Source organism: Rhinopithecus roxellana, chromosome 3 (genome assembly GCF_007565055.1).
Source record: "Rhinopithecus roxellana isolate Shanxi Qingling chromosome 3, ASM756505v1, whole genome shotgun sequence".
Taxonomy (NCBI): Eukaryota; Metazoa; Chordata; class Mammalia; order Primates; family Cercopithecidae; genus Rhinopithecus; species Rhinopithecus roxellana.
Window position 1 is genome coordinate 157523086 of NC_044551.1, and position 20765 is coordinate 157543850.

A 20765-nucleotide genomic window follows, 5' to 3' on the forward strand; every position below is an offset into this window, starting at 1 on the left:
AAACTACACTATCAATTGTGTTTTCCTGAAATTGGTTGTTACATGATACCCATGATTTCATTTTTTAAAAAAATTGATTAATTCTAGTGTTACTGAACACAAATGCCATGAATTTATCATCTTGCCCATGGCTCTTAGCAATTATTTTTTTCTTTCCCTTTCTCTTTGAGTATGGAGATTGAATTTGTTACTCAGTACGTGCTTCAAAAATAGCTTCAAATAAAAGTTAAAATTATTGTTCAAGTTTAGGAACATAAAAAAAAAACCTGTGGCAAGAATTTAAGCATGGCATTCTTTCAGTATTAATATTCTCCATGCCCTGTCTCCAGCTGTTAGAAATTATAGATGCTAAGTTAATGCAGAGTTTAGACGTGTATTTGTTATTATATCAAATAGGTTTATAAAATATATACTTCCCCCTCTGATATTTGAAAAAAAATCCTCCTGAATGTCTTATAATATAAAAAACTTAGTGAAAACTCATAAGAATTGTAAAAGTATCAGGTATACAGGTGCATTAATCTCTCCATCAATACTCATTTAAGGCCAGGCATGGTGGCTCACACCTGTAATCACAGCATTTTGGGAGGCAAGGTGGGAGGATTGCCTGAGGCCAGGAGTTCAAGACCAACCTGGGCAACATAGGGGTACCTTGTACTGTGTGTGTGTATACATATATATGTATATGATGGGCTCTCCTTACATATATATATGTACTTATGTGTATATAAGCCAGGCATAGTGGTATATGCCTTTAGTCCCTACTGTAGTGCTACTTGGGTGGGTGAGGAGGGAGGATGGCTTGAGCCCAGGAGGTCGAGGCTGCAGTGACCCATGATTATGCCACTGCACTCCAGCCTGGATGACAAAGTGAGACCCTATTTCAAAAACTGAAAAAAGCAAAAGCAATAATAACATCAGTATCCTGCAAATACGATCTTTTTTTCATATTAATTCACATGATAATACAGTTGGTGCAGTAGTACTTTATTTAGGATGTCTACATACAAGATAAAACTCTTCCTGGAATTCAGATTTGTAAGACAAACTCACCTTTGAAGAGGTACTGATCACACACAAGAAAGTATAGGAAAGGAGTTGAAAGCTCACAAAGAAAAACATAAACAGGCCGGGCGCGGTGGCTCATGCCTGTAATTCCAGCACTTTGGGAGGCCGAGGCCGGTGGATCACGAGGTCAGGAGATGGAGACCATCCTGGCTAAAACGGTGAAACCCCATCTCTACTGAACAATACAAAAAATTGGCCCTGTATGGTGGTGGGCACCTGTAGTCCCAGCTACTCGGGAAGCTGAGGCAGGAGAATGGTGTGAACCCGGGAGGCAGAGCTTACAGTGAGCCAAGATCACGCCACTGCACTCCAGCCTGGGCAACAGAGTGAGACTCCGTCTCAAAAAAAAAAAAAAAAAAAAAAAAAAGAAATCGTAAACATAAACATATGCAGGAATCAGGAAACAAGAAGGTAAGTGAAATAATATGAAACCAAATGCACTTATGTTTTGAGCCACAGGATATTGTTGTTCTCCAAGAAAAGTACTTTTTAACAGAAGAAAATCAGATTATTCCTAGATCAGAAAGAAGCTCCATTGTTCCCGTGCTTTAAAAACTACAAACACCCATTAAGATCATGTGGAACCTCAGGAACAAGGAATCGAAAGGTCTCAGAGGAACTAAGTCTTTCTAGTCATGAAATACTGTTTTACTAACCAAAAGAGAGGCATGATGACAGCTACCAGACTAAGTGGCCAGGAATGCCGGAGCCTACAGCACTGGCTTCTGCTCCCTGAATTTTGTGAAGCGGGGAAGGACCAGCTCCACTATATCATCCTGGAAGAGGCCAAGGATGGCACATGACATCTTCGTGGGCCCTATGGCGCAGGACCTGGGTCTGGAACTGGTGGAGCTGATACTTCACCTGTTTCAGTTGGATTCCAAAGGCTGCAGGGACCTTCTGGAGGTAAATCTGCAGAATGGCATTTTTGTGAGTTCTCTGATCCACCTCGAGGAGCTGTGTGGGAGGATCTTGGAGTGCAGCATCCACCTGGAGGTGATCATGGACAAGTTGCTACAGGTTTTCCATGTGGAGGTGAAAGTGAAGAACATTGAAGACAACCTGCCAGTGTTCTCAGCAACACAAAAGAATCTGTTTCTGAAACTAGGGCTCTTGATTCTCGTGTTTCACTAGAGGATGTCTGGGATGCCGACATCGAGGCCAATGCTCTGATGACTTACATACTGTACCCCAATGATTATTTTTCCCTGGAAATACCAACCAAGAGCAGACAAAACCACTCGAAGGTGTATTTTAAAAAGTCTTTCAGATAAGTCACTTCAGAGCTACTCTTGGTGCTCAAAGCAACTGATGGGGGCAAAGATGAGCTGACAGGCACCAAAGCATTACGTATCACAGCGCTGGATGTGAATGATGATGCCCAGTGTTTGACAAAGCAGTCTATCATATGAAATTACTGGAAAATGCAGGCGAAGGTACACTGGTTATTAGACTTAACCCCTTGGATTTGGATGAGGGTTCAAACAGCCACATTGTTTATTTGCAACTGATGTCTCCCCTAACATAGAAGCCCTTTTTTTGCATAGATTCAGACAGTGGAGAAATAAAAGTAAATGTAAAGATAGATTTTGAGGAAACTAAATAATGAAAGATTCAAATACAGGCAGTTGACAAAGGTAATTCCCCATTGTTTGGTCACTGCACAGACTTGATAGAAGTCTTGGACATCAATGATAGTGCTCCAGAGTTAGCAGTAAGTCGCTATCATTCCCTGTACAGGAGGACACTCCGCTGGGTACCGTCATAGCCCTAATCAGTGTAACTGATCCCAACTTCAGTGCCAAGCAACAGGTGACCCGCACCCTGACGCCTCACGTCTCTTCAAGCTGGCTTCCACCTTCAATAGGCCCCGCCAAGAACCTATTCGTTGGTGCTCCACAGCGCCCTGGACAAAGAGAGCAAATCTATCAATTGGTGGTAATCGCGCGGAATGGGGACTCGCTTTCATTGTGAGCCACAGCCATCGGGTCCGTGGAAGTGACCGAACAGTGAACCACGACGCACCGGCGTTCGGGCAGCCCGAGTACATGGTGTTCGTGAAAGATAACAACCCATGGGGCTGCCACGGCTTCACAGTGTCCGCGCGGGACCGGTACGCGCAGGAGAACTTGCTGTTGATGGAACAGCGGGTGGGTGAGCGCGCGCTGTCTAGCCATGTGTCGGTGCACGCGGAGAGCGGCAAGCTGTACGCGCTCCAGAGACTGGACCACGAGGAGCTGGAGCTGCTGCAGTTCCAGGTGAGAGCGCGCGAAGCTGACATGCCGCCTCTGGGCAGCAGCGTGACGCTGCAGGTATTAGTGCTGGAACGACAACTTTGTCGGCGCTGCTGGCGCCTTGGGTGGGCTGGCGGCGCTGTGAGTGAGCTGGTCCCGCATTCAGTGTGTGCAGGCCACGTGGTGGCGAAGGTGCGCGCGGTGGACTCCAGCTACGACGTCTGGTTGTCACAAGAGCTGCATTTGTCAGCTGGCAGCACCCGTTCCACGTGGGGCTGTGCATGGGCGAGATCAGCACGAGTACCCTGAACAAGGCGAAAGCTACGCGCCACCGCCTGCTGGTGCTGGTGAAGGACCACCGCGAGCTGGCGCTGACTGCCACGGTCACCGTGGTGGTGTCGCTGGCGGAGAGCAGACAGGCGAGGAAAGTCTCATCGCACGCGTTGGCGGGCGTCGAGGTCTGGGAGGCAGCGCTGGTGGATGTCAACGTGTACCTGATCATTGCCATCTGAGTGGTGTCCAGCCTGTTGGTGCCAACGTTGCTGCTGTACACGACGCTGCGGTGCTTGGTGCCGCTCACCGAGGGCTCCTGCACGCCGGACAAGCCCACGCTGGTGTGCCTCAGCGTAGTGGGATCTGGTCTTACTTGCAGCGAAGGAGATCTTACTTCGGAGAGTGGCCGCCCAAGGTCAGCCTTATGGTTTTCAGTTCTACTGTTCCCCATGGTTCAGGTTTTGGAAACGGACTTCAATAGAAAATTTTTGAGAATGTAAGTACTATAATCCTGGAAAGCATTTCATTCCTATTAACGTCCCCCATAGTTACATTGATAATGTTTACCGAGTTATTGTTTAATTCGATTGCTTTATTTATTTTGCTTTTGCTTTTCTTTTGAGATGGTTTATTTAAAGTACATTGGGGCCGGGCGCGGTGGCTCATGCCTATTTGTAATCCCGGCACTCTGGGAGGCCAAGGCAGGAGGATCACTCGAGGTCAGGAGTTTGAGACCAGCCTGGCCTACATGGTGAAACCCTATCTCTACTAAAGATACAAAAATTTAGCTGGGTGTGGTGGTGCGCACCTGTAATCCCAACTACTCAGGAGGCTGAGGCACGGGAATTGCTTGAACCCAGAAGGTGGAGGTTGCAGTGAGCCGAGATCAGGCCACTGCACTACAGCCTGGGAGACAGGGTGAAACTGTGTCTCAAAAAAAAAAAAAAAAAAAAAAAAGTACATGGGAAGTCTAGCCATCTTCATCACATTTTACTACAGTCGCCATGAATATTCTTTAGGAATATTCTTCAGTTGGTAAGTATAATGATAATACTACTAATGAATTAGACTGAGTGGCTGTTTCCTGTAAATGAGAAAGTTAAATCTTACAGGAAGGATCATGATGAATAACGATCCTTATGAGAAGGTCAAATCTTCTCAATTTTGAAGCAAGTTCTTTATTCCTATTCATTTTCTTATTCTGATTTGTGTCCTCCATTCCTTATTATTTTTATGTGTTCAAAAATACCATGACAATATTTAATAATTATTTGAGTTTAAAACATGTTTAAATTTTTATCTTTCTGTAATCTGTAAATTTATCTTTCACAAACGGTGATGAGCAGGGTTGAGGCAGCTTCGTTCACAAACAATTTTATTTCTTCACGATCAACAGCAATCTTTTTTGAGATGGTGATTGCAGTGGGTGGAGTTTTAGCTTTGCCTTTAAAGGTGATTTTACTTCTTAATTTTTCAATCTTATAATTTCATTTTAGGTCATTGTCTTCACAGTCTTCAGCTACTTCAGATAGCCAACAATTTTGTTCTTTTTTTTTTTTTTTAAAGTCAGCGCTGCTTAATAACCTGTTGAACTAGTTGCTGCTGTCCTCCAGTTTAAGTTGTTGAGCTCTTCTACTATTTTGGGAAGATTTCTTTGAACACTGATTATACTCATTTTTCTTTCATATTTGGTACCTGGCTGCATGAAAATATTTTAGGGTAGGAAAATTCACACTTATTTGGGTTTTAAGTATAAGAGAGTCTTCCCATAAATGATGAAGAGTGATACCATTGTCTGTTTTCATTAAACTGCATGGTCTTCAGAATGGCATTGCTGAGCTTGGCAGGGTGTCTCAGGCCTGTAATCCCAGCATTTTGGGAAGCCGAGGAAGGAGGATTGCTTGAGGCCAGGAGTTTGAGACCAGCCTGGGCAACATAGTGAGAACCCCATCTCTACCAAAAAATGTCATTGCTTTTAATAACTTAAGTATAAGAACCATGGGATATTAATAAAGGCACTTCCACTTGACAATTGTGGTGTTAATTATACCTTTGAATTTAACATTGTATACTCTTGATATATTTGATGCAAAATATTTTTTGCCTTCACACCATATTCATGTGAATTGCTTTCTTTAAAGGGATCCCAGAGAACATGTATTTATAGCTGTAAGGATGTGTATCAAATTATATGTAAAATTATTTTGCTCTTTTTGGCTCTAATTACAAATGAGATGGCCTTTAATTCTGTGTAAAGAAATAGTATATTTACTTGTGGGAGGATAATCATGTTATAGATAGGGTAAAGTTAATATAAATGCTGAAAAGGAGTTAGTGGTGTCTACCTAGAAAAATAACTTCTGAGAGGATGATTTCTATGAAGATAAACATTAAGAAAATTTCAGAAAAGGGAAAACCCTGTCCTACTTTATGGTGTTGGAATTCTCTTCATCCATAGCTATAGAACAAGAGCCAACACTGATCAGTAACTTCGTGATAATAAATCACCATTGTTTGAGCAGTTTATTAATATATTTGTTAGACATCAAGTAAGGGGCTTAAATACATTATTTCATTTAATCCTTATAACAATTTCTAAAGTACATATGACCATTCCAATCTGAAAGATAAAATAAGAGAAGCTGAGATGTTTATCTATTTTATCCAGTGCCAGTACATGGTGGAGATATTATTCAAATGCACATCTTTCAGACTTCAGATACATTCTTTGTTCACTATAATGTAGAACTGTCTTCAGTAAGTCTTTTCTCTACTCAAACATAGTTTTGGCTAGGAAAATCAAGCACAAGCTGTGTACAGGCAAATCTTTCTTTCTGTTGTGCTTAGAAGAAACTTCACGATTGTCTTCATCATTAATTTTGTACAATGCGTGATTGAGATGGCACTAAGTTTTTTTATGTTAAGTGATTTTTTTCTTATAAGAGTTCATGATCATCATTATCATTTGTTTTAATCAATGCCACATTGAGATAGGTATTTTGGTTATGTAATTATTAAATAATTAAGAGTTGCTCTATAAGAACTATGTGTCTGTTGTTTGGAAGTGATATAAGTAAGAATCATTTAACATGTAAGAAAAGTCAGAAAACTGTGGTTTCCAATATCCTTGCGGAACACCCAAACTAAACACTATATACCAAAAATGACACCCTTCTTTCGTTACTGTGAATAAAGACAGTGTTTGGGACAAGTATAGGTGTTGATATTATTATTTCAGGGACCCTGAACATGGCCAAAGGACTCAAGAAATGTTTACAATATTGCATACTTCAATAACAATTTTAGAGACATAGATTCCCATGAAAATCTTCAAATGTGTGTAGGTCTTTCAGTCTTCTTCAGTCTTACTGTTGGCTGGGAAGCTTGTGCCAACTGACAAATGATTTGTGACCAAATAACTGTTTTTACTTGACTAAGCCATGATAGAGCAGAATTAGCATTACTGAGTAAATCCTATAATTTTGTTAATACAGTGGTTGGATAATGTAATTCTAATCTGTTGATTTTGGAGAACCTCCTGGGGTTCTGACAACCGTATCAAAATTTATTTAGGTGTTTTCAATAAATAATAGTGCCAGGTCTGTTATAGAATATCAGTGGATGATGTGCACTAGTAAGACATTAAACTATGCACTCTAATACATATATGACTAACAGGACATACAGGCAGATTGTATGTCCTGATTGATATAGTAAAAGTCAGGCACAAAGTTCCTTAATCTTCAATTGATTTTACAAAATCAGTTAACAATAACTGTATTGAAATGACTTCTTGGCATTAGCCTATACCCAGATATTAGGCTGATCCTCAAAGATGAGTTCAAAGGGAGCATAATCTCTTCATTAAGGGCTGGTTGAGATGGTGACACCTGAAATATCACAGCCAAAATGCAAAAGACGGGTCATTGATTCATAAACTATATCAAACTCTATTATGACTTGGCGTTTGTTCAGTACTACTTTATATATTCACAAAATACTGTATCTTTGGAAATTAATACCTAAATTAACATTTTGTTTTAATTCAAATATGTGATATTACCATCTTTCCAGGGTAAACCTTCTCAGGTTCATTTTCCTACCTTGGAAGACTCTACATTCCATGTAACATCTTCATCCCCAATTCCCATAATAAGGTGATTGAGGATCTGTTGTTTCCTTTTGTTCAAAATAAACCTGATGTACTTCAAATATCATGTTGAATATACTGTCATCTGGTTTAATGTTCTATTTTGATTAGAGGCTACTATGATTGATTATTTTACAGATGCATGATGGAACTGTCATAAAAGTTGATATGTCTCCTTTAATTTTTTAATACAGAATTTTACATTCATCTTAATTAGAGTTCTAGTGTTATGACAACATTGGGAAAAGAGTAAATATGAAAAAAGTAGAACAAAATCTCAAATTAATAGTTGAATATATATAAAATATTAGCATACACATATGATAACTTTTTCATATGTCATTGCAGTATTTTTAGATTGGAGATAAACCATCAAAACTATACAACAAAATATTTAAGCTAGAGTGGTATTTATTCGAAATCACTTTCTACTCTAAAATTTTGTTGCATCTTCTTTTTTTCCCTCCTAAATCCTAAGAGTATATGAAAAGACAAAGAAAATTCAAGCAAATTACAACTTCAGGCAATGAAAACTCTCATAAGCAATTCCTGTATTTTACTCAGTATTTTCTATGAAATTCCATTTCCACAAACACTAAGGTAATTTACCATTTAGTTGAATTGTTTGATTAATTTTCTATGTTTTAAGCACAATATCAGGTACTTAGAGAAGATATAATTAAAAATCACGTCTCTTGTTTTCCATGAACTTATGCTCTCAAACCCAAAATTCTTTAAACAAGAAGCAAACTATTTTCATGAATATAACTGAATTAGGTTAAGGAAACCAATGTTGGTGACTTGGAAATACCAATATGGCACAAAGATGTTCAGGGTGATTTTATTTATTTTATCGAATGATACTAGAATTTATTTTATAGTTGAAAAGCCTATTTCTGTCATATCATTGACTCTATTAAATAAAGTGATCAATTTTGATATCTCATATTATGCTACTATGCTTACATTAGAAATAATAAATGTCAAATAAAAATTCATCTAGATCAACAGACTTTTCCTTTGTGAATCCTTTTTTAAAACTACCAAGTTTGAGAATATGAATATACTTGTTTAAATAACAGTAAAGAATCAGAACTATAGAAAATAGGTATAAAAAGGCAAGCCCACAGAGATGAGAATAGATCATGTGGAACATAAAGACTAAAGAGCTGCTTTTATAAAACTTCAATTTTTTCTTTGAGTTCTGTAGCAGCCAAAGTAACAAGGGAGACTGAAAGTAAAACAATTCAAATTTGATAATATTTTTATATGAGGAACAACACTTTCAGGAAATGTTTAGCCCTAGTTTTTCATGAGGCCACGTTAACAACTAAATTCTCTTTCTGTCTCACTCTCTCAGTGTATATGTATTTTAGATAAGTAAAAGAACAATTTTATAATGCTGTCAAACATAGACACAATAATTTCGATTTGACGTTAATCAAGAAATAAAATGCCATTTCCATATATATTGAGTTTCATTATGACTTATAATCTGAATATTCCATAAATAAGCACGTTGGAAATATTTAGTGGAAGAAACCCAAAACACGTGAAATTCTATGGTGGTAAATGTAGTGCACAGTACTCACAGTTTTAGGCGCAAGGTGTCGCTCTTTACTTGGTGGAAAGTTCATTCAAAGGTTGATCTGAATAGTCAGGCACTCGCATACAAAGGGACTCCATCATACCGGATGCCACCGTTTAAGGAGCCTTTGAAACTTCTCAAGAATTCAGCCAGATTTTTAACCTGCAACTGAAGAATCTGGTACTGTAAGTGTAAAGAAGCTTATTTTGGAATCCAATTTCTTTGCGATGTTTGGTTTTCAGAGAAGGGAATTGGGCCCCCCACGACTGCTGCTCTGGCTTCTCTTCCTCGAATTCTGGGAGATGGGAAGCGGCCAGCTCCACTACTCCGTCTACGAGGAGTCCAAACACGGCACTTTCGTGGGCCGCATCGCGCAGGACCTGGGGCTGGAGCTGGCAGAGCTGGTGCCGCGCCTGTTCCGGGTGGCGTCCAAAACACGTGGGGACCTTCTGGAGGTAAATCTACAGAATGGCATTTTGTTTGTGAATTCTCGGATCGACCGCGAGGAGTTGTGCGGGCAAAGCGCGGAGTGCAGCATCCACCTGGAGGTGATAGTGGATAGGCCGCTGCAGGTTTTCCATGTGAACGTGGAGGTGAAGGACATTAATGATAACCCGCCGGTGTTCTCGCTCAGAGAACAAAAGCTGCTGATTGCGGAGTCTAAGCAATCGGACTCGCGTTTTCCACTAGAGGGAGCTTCTGATGCTGATATTGAAGAGAATGCTCTATTGACCTACAGGCTAAGTCAAAATGAGTATTTTTCTTTAGATTCACCAACAAATAGTAAGCAGATTAAAAGACTGTCACTTATTTTAAAGAAGTCTCTGGATAGGGAGAAAACTCCGGAACTTAATTTGCTACTAACGGCTACAGACGGGGGAAAACCGGAGCTTACTGGCACTGTTCAGCTGTTAGTCCAAGTCTTGGATGTCAACGACAATGATCCAGAGTTTGATAAATCAGAATACAAGGTGAGCCTTATGGAAAACGCTGCTAAAGAAACTCTTGTGATAAAACTAAACGCCACAGACCGAGATGAGGGAGTCAACGGAGAGTTAACATACTCCTTAATGTCAATTAAGCCCAATGGAAGACCCTTATTTACACTAGATCAAAATAATGGAGAAGTGAGGGTCAATGGAATTTTAGATTATGAAGAAAACAAGTTTTATAACATTGAAGTACAGGCTACAGATAAGGGGACTCCCCCAATGGCAGGTCACTGTACAGTCTGGGTGGAAATCTTGGACACCAACGATAACTCTCCTGAAGTCACCGTGACTTCCGTGTCCCTCGCAATACGAGAGGACACTCATCCCAACACGGTCATTGCCCTGATCAGCGTGTCTGACCGTGACTCAGGTGTCAACGGGCAGGTGACCTGCTCTCTGACTCTCCACGTCCCCTTCAAGCTGGTATCCACCTTCAAGAATTACTACTCGTTGGTACTGGACAGCGCCCTGGACCGCGAGAGCGTGTCGGCCTATGAACTGGTGGTAACCGCGCGGGATGGGGGCTCGCCTTCGCTGTGGGCTACGGCCAGGGTATCCGTGGAGGTGGCCGACGTGAACGACAATGCACCTGGGTTCGCACAGCCCGAGTACACGGTGTTCGTGAAGGAGAACAACCCGCCGGGCTGCCACATCTTCACAGTGTCTGCGCGGGACGCGGACGCGCAGGAGAACGCGCTGGTGTCCTACTCGCTGGTGGAGCGGCGGGTGGGCGAGCGCGCGCTGTCGAGCTATGTGTCGGTGCATGCGGAGACCGGCAAAGTGTACGCTCTGCAACCGCTGGACCACGAGGAGCTGGAGCTGCTGCAGTTCCAGGTGAGCGCGCGTGACGCTGGCGTGCCGTCTCTGGGCAGCAACGTTACGCTGCAGGTGTTCGTGCTGGATGAGAACGACAACGCACCGACACTGCTGGCGACTCGGGCTGGCAGCGCGGGAGGCGCAGTTAACGAGCTAGTACCGCGGTCGGTGGGTGCGGGCCACGTGGTGACGAAAGTGCGCGCAGTAGATGCGGACTCAGGGTACAATGCGTGGCTTTCATATGAATTGCAGCCGGCGGTGGTCGGCTCGCGCATCCCGTTCCGCGTGGGGCTGTACACGGGCGAGATCAGCACAACGCGTGCCCTGGATGAGGTGGACTCACCGCGCCACCAACTTCTGGTGCTGGTGAAGGACCACGGTGAGCCGGCGCTGACGGCCACGGCCACCGTGCTGGTGTCGTTGGTGGAGACCGGACAGGCGCCAAAGGTCTCTTCGCGGGCTTCGGTGGGCGCCGCGAGCCCAGAGGCTGCGCTGTTGGATGTCAATGTGTACCTGATCGTCGCCATTTGCGCGGTGTCCAGCCTGCTGGTGCTCACGCTGCTGCTGTATACTGCGCTGCGGTGCTCGGTGACGCCTACTGAGGGCGAGTGCGGGCCGGGCAAGCCCACTCTGGTGTGCTCCCGCGCGGTGGGGAGCTGGTCGCACTCGCAGCAGAGGCAGCAGAGGGTGTGCTCTGGGGAGGGCCCACCTAAGACGGACCTCATGGCCTTCAGCCCTAGTCTTCCTCTAGGTCTGAATAAAGAGGAGGAAGGGGAAAGACAGGAACCAGGGTCAAATCACCCCGGACAGGTGAGTTTTCTACAGATTCCACCTATCAGAAAGTGTATGTGAAATTATTTAAAATCCAGTGTTTTTCACGGATTTTTTAAGGGAAAGTTTTATGATCAGTATTTTGAATATTGTTTTAGATAACAACGTCTGTTCATGAAATGCCAAATGGACATCTTCAGTCTTAGTCATATGAATAATCCGGCTTCTTTAACCAATAAATGTACTATTTCTCTTAATATTTGGTTAGCAAATATTAAAAGAAATGAGATGCAAGAATGACTCTTCTGTAGTCACTTGAGTAGAAATAATTACTATTTTCACTAAAGTACCCGTGCCCCTTCATCTCTAAACTTCGGTTATGGCCATAATAACTAAGGATTATTTAAATTTGCTCCTGTTTGTCTTTTAGTAGATTTTTGCCTTGATATTTCCACATTGTTAGATCAATTAGCTTTGTTTTTCTAAAGGGAGGAGGTCTTCCCATGATGTCCAGGTTGGACTGCACTGGTTATTCACAGGTGACTGCTCAAAGGATTCTCCCACTTCAGCATCCAGAGTAGCTGGGAATGCATGCCACTGCACTTAGTCCATTGGCTTTTCTAACTTCAGGCTTGTATCAAAACTGGAATACTCCATTAGTATGACATAATTTACTTTACTTTTTTTATTTTTACAGTGTTAAACATTCATCATAAATTCATTATATATGAAACAATCTTTACTTTTGTCTATTCCTGTGATAATACTTGTTGTTATATTGTTTGAAGAGAAAAGTTAAGCCTTGCATTCTTATATGCTGCTTTATGGAAATAATGTAACTAAAATTGTACATGTTCTTGCCAGGCAAAGTGGCTCAGGCCTGTAATCCCAGCTATTCGGGCGGCTGAGGCAGGAGGACTGCTTGAGCCCAAGAGTTAGAGGCCTGCCTAGACAGCATAGCGAGATCCTGTCTCTACAAAAAATTTAAAAGTTAGCCAGACCTAGTGGTGCACGCTTGTAGTCCCAGTTTCTTGGGAGGCTGACATGAGAGGGTCCCCTGAACCCAGGGGTTCAGGGCTGCAGTGAGCTATCATCGTGGGACCCCCATCTGAAAAAATAATTTTTGTTTTTTGCCTGTTCTTGATTTTGTTTCATGCAAAGGCAAGGGATTTGTCAACTTTTGGATACTCAAACAAAATGGCATGATTTATGATTCCAAAGGAAACTAGGTAAATAAAATTATTCAAATTATCCAAACATGCTAAAGACATGCATATAGGGCTATATTATCTACAGTATATGCTAGCTGGCATTCTTCCATAAGTTTTTCAGATTCATCTAGCAGAGAAAAAATTAAATATATTAACGTGAGTACCTACTGACAATTTTTCATTCACCTCACATTTTAACTACTCTATCTTGTAATGCCTTATCTCTAATGTTTTTGAAATTTTCTTTCCACATGGTATCACTCCATCTGAAGATTTGAGCAAAGATCATTTAATTCTGAGTCATTCTTCGTATTTAGTTATTCTTACTACATGTAGAGTGGTGGAATTACACACTTTCTTGAGAATCATATCTAGTTATTTCCCCCCTTATAGATGCATAACATACCATTTGGCACAATATTCAAAGAGTCTATGCTGAAGCCTATTCATAGACTTTAGATCAAGAACTTTTGTACCTTAGTATTCATTGGCTAAAAACATTCTTTAAGTATTAAAGAGAAGGCAACAAGATAAAAATATAAAATATTTCAGACTCAAAAGTGATTAAACCATCATACCACTTATGAAACTTTACAAATATAGTAAATGTGAATATTAGATAGGGAATACATTACCCATCTCCTGATAAAGTTTTTGTAATAGCTCAAGAATTTTTAAAGACTTGGGAACATTTTCAGTGCAGATTAAAATTTTGTAAATTATTATTTTATATCACGTAAATAACCAATTTGCATTTTAGATAATTTAGATTACTTGGACTGATTTCTGAAAAGTTGTGTCTTTTATATTTATTCTTAATGCCAAGATTGCATTCTATGGTATAAAGTTATAATTTCAATTTATTTTCTAGTTTGATTGTTTAAGTATTAAGCTGAACTTAAATGTTCCTATTGACTTAACAATTTGTTTAGGTCAAAGAGTGGGTGAGAACTACATAATACACTATTATTATTTGTTTCTTTTTGAGATAGAGTCTTGATCTATCACCCAGGTTGGAGTGCAGTGGTGTGATCTCGGCTCACTGCAATCTCCACCTCCCACGTTCAAGTGATTCTCCTCCCTCAGCTTTCTGAGTAGCTGGGACTACAGGCATGCACTACCACTTCTGGCTAATTTTTGTATTTTTAGTAGAGACGGGTTTTCACCATGTTGGCCAGGCTGGTCTTGAACTCCTGACCTCAGGTGATCTGCCCACCTCGGCCTCCCAAAGTGCTGGAATTACAGGTGTAAGTCACTGCACCCAGCCTATTTTTTAAAATTAAAGTTCCTTAGCTTGTATGGTACCTTGACTACTTTTGAAAATGAAAAATAGGAAAGAAATTTGGTGGTAATATTAGACAATTTAAATAATTAGCCTGATGGCATCAAAATTCAAATATATTTTTAATTACTTAACGTTTTATAGTTGATTTAAGTTATCTTATACTTGTAGAGCCATTCTTGGTTATTCTTTCCTGGTTTTGTAAAGGTGTCGTATTTCAGTTGCCTTTATTATTATATGTAATAGGAACGAATTGCATCAAATTATTGGTTTAAAGATTTTGACTTTGAGTATTAATAGACTTACAAAATCTATGTGTAGTTGTTCACAATGAGTTGTAGGATCTTATCTGTGTTTTGGTTGCACTTACAGCTGATTTTGAATTAATGAATAAACTCACTAAAGGTCATTTGATTCCCCCTTGCATCACAGTCACTATTCTGATTTTCTGAAGAGAAGCATGTCCTAACTACTAAATGACCTATAGGTGAAGATTTAGAGAAAAAGCAAACGGTTGATATCAAGTTCACATTATCTTGACTTTAGTCAATGAGATTAGGCTTCAAAACCTTTTAAGAGACCTTTCTCATATTAGTGCTCCATTGTTACTTTGGGATAGCGTGAAATTTGGAGGTTTTAATAAAACATTTAACATGAAAGTGCTTTACTTTTACTAGAGTAAAACTTTCCAGAATCTATTCCTGAGATTTGTTTAGCATGTTATGGAAATGAGAGCAGTTATGTGAAAAGTTATTACATTCAAGCATCAAGGAACCAAAAGCAATAACACTCTCCATATTTATGATGAATTCTAACTTTCATCAGATTTATGAATAAGACAATTTATATAAATGAAATATTGTTTGGTATTAGATGTTTTAGTTTCTTATCCTTTGTTAAATACAAAATTCCTAACTTTCTCTAAAATCTTATGATGGAGTGTTTGTGAAGGTTAAAAGTTACTGAAACAGTGTGAATTGCAAGCTATATAAGGGCAGGGGTGATGTATGTTATTCTGTATATCATTTTCCATGATAAAGTGTAGCTTCTAATCTACCGTATTTGAAAGATTTCTACTTTTAAGCAGAAAACATTTTTAAACTACAGTGTAATAAAATTGTTGATGTTTTGTTACTATCATGTGTATTAACTAAACCCTCATTTATAAATTATCCGTGAAAAATATCCGAAAGTCGAAACAACAGAATTTAGAGTGACCCAGAAAGTGGCTAAACCGAAAAGAACCTCAGGATCTTTTTTGCACTTACATAATCGGTCACATGATGTCGCTCTACACTCAAAAGGTGAAACAGGAAATTTTTTTTCTCCGCACCCACATTCCAACCATTCACGGAATAGGATCGACTCCATATTGACTGTGATGCTGGAAAAAATTTACTAAATATGTACTTACAGAAAAGGGTGACTGCTCATGAAATACCTCAGGCAGGCGATCCCTTAAAACTGACTGTCCCAACTCAGAGGCCCTCATTTTCTGCAATGGTGATTATCGGGCCAAGAGGGCCGGGATCTCAGCGTCTGCTGCTCTCGCTTCTGCTCTTCGCAGCCTGGGAGGTGGGGAGCAGCCCGCTCCACTACTCCGTCTACGAGGAGTCCAAACACGGCACCTTCGTGGGCCGCATCGCGCAGGACCTGGGGCTGGAGCTGGCAGAGCTGGTGCCGCGCCTGTTCCGAGTGGCGTCCAAAACACACGGGGACCTTCTGGAGGTAAATCTGCAGAATGGCATTTTGTTTGTGAATTCTCGGATCGACCGCGAGGAGCTGTGCGGGCGGAGCGCGGAGTGCAGCATCCACCTGGAGGTGATCGTGGACAGGCCGCTGCAGGTTTTCCATGTGGACGTGGAGGTAAAGGACATTAACGACAACCCGCCGGTGTTCAGAGAAAGGGAACAAAAGGTACCTGTTTCTGAATCTGCGCCTCTGGACTCTCATTTTCCTCTAGAGGGCGCTTCTGATGCGGATATCGGCGTAAACTCTCTTTTGACCTATGCGTTAAGTCTAAATGAGCATTTTGAGCTTAAAATAAAAACAAAAAAAGATAAAAGTGTATTGCCTGAATTAGTTCTTCGAAAGTTATTAGACAGAGAACAAACGCCAAAACTCAATTTCTTGCTGATGGTAATTGATGGCGGTAAACCAGAACTAACAGGGTCTGTTCAGATTCAAATAACCGTCCTGGATGTGAATGACAATGGTCCGGCGTTTGATAAGCCCAGCTATAGAGTGGTGTTGTCTGAAAATGTCCAAAACGACACAAGAGTGATCCAACTAAACGCTTCCGATCCAGACGAAGGACTTAATGGAGAAATTTCCTATGGGATGAAAATGATTTTGCCAGTGAGTGAGAAATGTATGTTTTCAATAAATCCAGACACAGGTGAAATTAGAATTTATGGTGAACTGGATTTTGAAGAGAATAATGCCTATGAAATTCAGGTTAACGCCATTGATAAAGGGATTCCTTCCATGGCAGGTCACAGTATGGTCCTGGTGGAAGTTCTGGACGTGAATGACAATGTCCCTGAAGTAATGATTACTTCGCTGTCACTCCCTGTACAAGAGGATGCTCAGGTGGGTACCGTCATTGCCCTGATTAGCGTGTCGGATCGTGACTCTGGAGCCAATGGAAAGGTTATCTGCTCACTGACACCTCATGTTCCCTTCAAGCTGGTGTCCACCTACAAGAATTACTACTCATTGGTGCTGGACAGCGCCCTGGACCGCGAGAGCGTGTCGGCCTATGAGCTGGTGGTTACCGTGCGGGATGGGGGCTCGCCTTCGCTGTGGGCCACGGCCAGCCTGTCCGTGGGTGTGGCCGACGTGAACGACAACGCGCCGGCGTTCGCGCAGCTCGAGTACACAGTGTTCGTGAAGGAGAACAACCCGCCGGGCTGCCACATCTTCACGGTGTCTGCGCGGGACGCGGACGCGCAGGAGAACGCGCTGGTGTCCTACTCGCTGGTGGAGCGGCGGGTGGGCGAGCGCGCGCTGTCGAGCTACGTGTCGGTGCACGCGGAGAGCGGCAAGGTGTACGCACTACAGCCGCTGGACCGTGAGGAGCTGGAGTTGCTGCAGTTCCAGGTGAGCGCGCGCGACGCGGGCGTGCCGCCTCTGGGCAGCAACATGACGCTGCAGGTGTTCGTGCTGGATGAGAACGACAATGCGCCGGCACTGCTGGCGACTCGGGCTGGCAGCGCGGGCGGCGCAGTTAGCGAGCTGGTACCGCGGTCGGTGGGTGCGGGCCACGTGGTGGCGAAAGTGCGCGCAGTGGACGCTGACTCTGGCTATAACGCTTGGCTGTCCTACGAGTTGCAACCGGCGGCGGGTGGCGCGCGCATCCCGTTCCGCGTGGGGCTGTACACTGGCGAGATCAGCACCACACGCATCCTGGACGAGGCGGACGCTCAGCGCCACCGCCTGCTGGTGCTGGTGAAGGACCACGGTGAGCCCGCGCTGACGGCCACGGCCACGGTGCTGGTGTCGCTGGTGGAGAACGGTCAGGCGCCAAAGGCGTCGTCGCGGGCCTCAGTGGGCGCTGTGGGTCCCGAAGCGGCTCTGGTAGACATCAACGTGTACCTGATCATCGCCATCTGTGCAGTGTCCAGCCTGCTGGTGCTCACACTGCTGCTGTACACTGCGCTGCGGTGCTCAGCGCCTCCCACCATGAGCCAGTGCTCGCCGGGCAAGCCCACGCTGGTGTACACCAGCGCCATGGGGAGTTGGTCTTACTCGCAGCAGAGGAGGCAGAGGGTGTGCTCTGGAGAGGGCCCGCCCAAGACGGACCTCATGGCCTTCAGCCCAAGCCTTCAGCTGTCTCGAGAAGATTGTTTAAATCCTCCCAGTGAAGTAAGTTATTAATATTATTTAGATACATTTGTTTCCTTGAAGAACTTCCGTTTAGGTTATAACTACATTCTCTCGGGTTTCTTTGTGATTTTATCCTTTAAACTATCGAATGTCTCATCTTTCTTCGTCATTCTTACTCATTTTAACTTTTATGTATTTGTCTGATATTTACGAAGGAATTATGTAGATACAATGGAGGCCATGGAGCACCACACTTAATATTTTTCTTTTTCTATAATATTTTGTATGACTGATTAACTTTGAAAAATAACACTATGTTAGATTAAAAACTGGCCAGATGTTTGATAACTTAAAATTTTATTTTAATTTGTTCATTATTCAAGATTACAGGTGAGTTGCAAGAATGGTACAAAAAGTTACTAGATACCATTAATGGATTCTTTAACTCTTCCTCACGTGCTTAGGCTTTTAAAACAGCCTTCTTGATCACTATTCTAATTTCAGTACAATCTAGATATTTTCACAACATATTCCAGGTATTATCACAATAATATAGATATATGTCTGATGTATGATGAATGATTTTCTTCATTGTTCACACAATACCTTCTTTATTTCAAGTAGGAATAGCTATTGTACTATTCTTATTTACATGAAATATAGTAAAATCATTTCTCAATTTAAAAATATTTAACCATCTGTACCATACAGTACAGTTGGCAACCAACTGTGGCTCAAACCCGGTTTTGGATAATCCCAAACTTATCATAGTATACCACTGCACTGTGCCTATTACCAAGTGAATCTTCTAATGTGCATTTTACATGTTTTAACTTTCTATTTCTACAAAAGTATCCAGAGGCTTCTCTTTAACCAGGGAATAAAATCTTACACACCCCAGCCTGGTAGTAAAGGCATTAAAATTTCCAGCCTTATATCTACTTTCTTACATATCTTTAGTTTAGGTTCTGGAATATAGTATACGTTCAATCACTTTTTTAAAACATATGGGGATCTTGCTATGTTGCACAGGCTGGACTAGAACTTCTAGGTTCAAGTGATCCTCCATTTCAGCCCTCCAAGTAGCTGGGACTACAGGCAGGCTCCACCACTCCCAGTTTCAATCAATAATTTTAAATAAATATATGGTATTGAAATGTATTACCTGGGCATTCCTCTCTATCTTAGAAATGGGAGTAAGCCCTAGAAATCAGATGTTTTATTGAAGAGTGTCTTGAAAGATAGATAACACTTTACCAAGAAAGTATTACAGATGGGGAGATAAGTATGAACAACTGCACAGTATATGGTGATAAATGTGTACTTGAAGGATTAGAGCAGGGGAGATTGTGAAGGCAGGAAAGCGATTTCTTTTTTAATAAATTAGGTATCAAGTAATGGAGACTTAAATTATGGTAGTAGAAATGAATTGAAAAAGACAAGAGGCATTGACAAAGTAGAAGCAGCCAAATAATGACAGACTCAATACAAATGATAAGAGAAAAACAAAAGTAGAAGGTGACTCTCACTTTTTTAGTTTGTTCAACTGAGAAGATGAGATTGCCGTTAACCAACTTGCAGAACAGTGTTGGAGAAACAGTTTATGCGTATTTGAGTAGGTAGGGAATGAGATGAACATTTAAGAAAATGTTACTTTGAGGTCCTAAGAGAATACCATTGTGATTGGAAATATGGGTCTGGATCTCAGAAGAGATTATTGATACAGATTTTAGGAACAACTCCTTTAGGGAAAAAGTAAATCTATGAAAGAATAAAATTGTCAAGATAGACATTTGAAAAGTGAAAAACAATGTGTCCAGGTACTTAGGTGGGTAAGTGTGTCACTTCCTGTGGCTGCTATAAAAAATGACCACAAATTGGGTGCTGTAAAACAACAAAAGTTTATTATGTCTCAGTATTGGAGACCAGAAGTCCAAAATCAAGGTGTTGTCAGGGCTATACTCTCTTTGGAGGTCCCAGGGAAGAATCTGGTTTTTGTTTCTTCCAGTTTCTGATGGCTGTTGCTGTTCCTTGGCTTGTGGCTGAACCACTCCAATCTCAGCCTTCTCAGCCTTCGTGGTCACATTGCCTCCTCCTCTCCATGTCTTTCTCTTTGTGTTGGTTTTACAAAGTTACATGTGATTGTATTTAGAGCCCATCTGGATAATCCAGGATAAAGTCCTTTCAAGATCCTTAACTTAATCATATCTAATTCACCAAATAAAGTAAAATCCACAGGTTCCAGGGATTGAGATGTGGGCATAACTTTCTGGGGACCACAATTCAACCTATTATAGTAGGCTTAAAATCATAGGAGGATAGACAACAGGAAGCTGAAATAAAGCTCAAAGTGCAATATATCAAGTATATGTTAGAAGTTAAACATGAAGGGAAAAAGATAAACAGAATAGGTTTTCCCCTAGAAGTAGAACGTTTAAATGTGTGTGTGTGTGTGTGTATACATATTTTAGTTAAAGATGTTTGAATATCTTCATAGTGTGAGTGAAAGAAACAAGTAAAAAATAAGATACTAAAAGTAAAACAGGCAGCAG

General features: G+C 41.6%; 1 protein-coding gene across 16 annotated transcripts in view; it reads left to right on the top strand.

The window, feature by feature from the left end:
* Window positions 1–20765, top strand: part of LOC104681778 (protocadherin alpha-C2) — a 230324-nt gene that overhangs the window by 75951 nt on the left and 133608 nt on the right. The window contains exon 1 of one of the 16 annotated variants that reach the window (XM_010388185.2): window positions 9541–11931. The exons of 14 other annotated variants lie outside the window; for them this stretch is intronic. In XM_010388185.2, coding sequence (XP_010386487.1) covers window positions 9541–11931 — 2391 coding nt within the window. Of the gene's footprint in view, window positions 1–9540; window positions 11932–15720; window positions 18253–20765 lie in introns of those variants that run through there. One more of the 16 variants, XM_010388178.2, reaches the window with a different exon arrangement.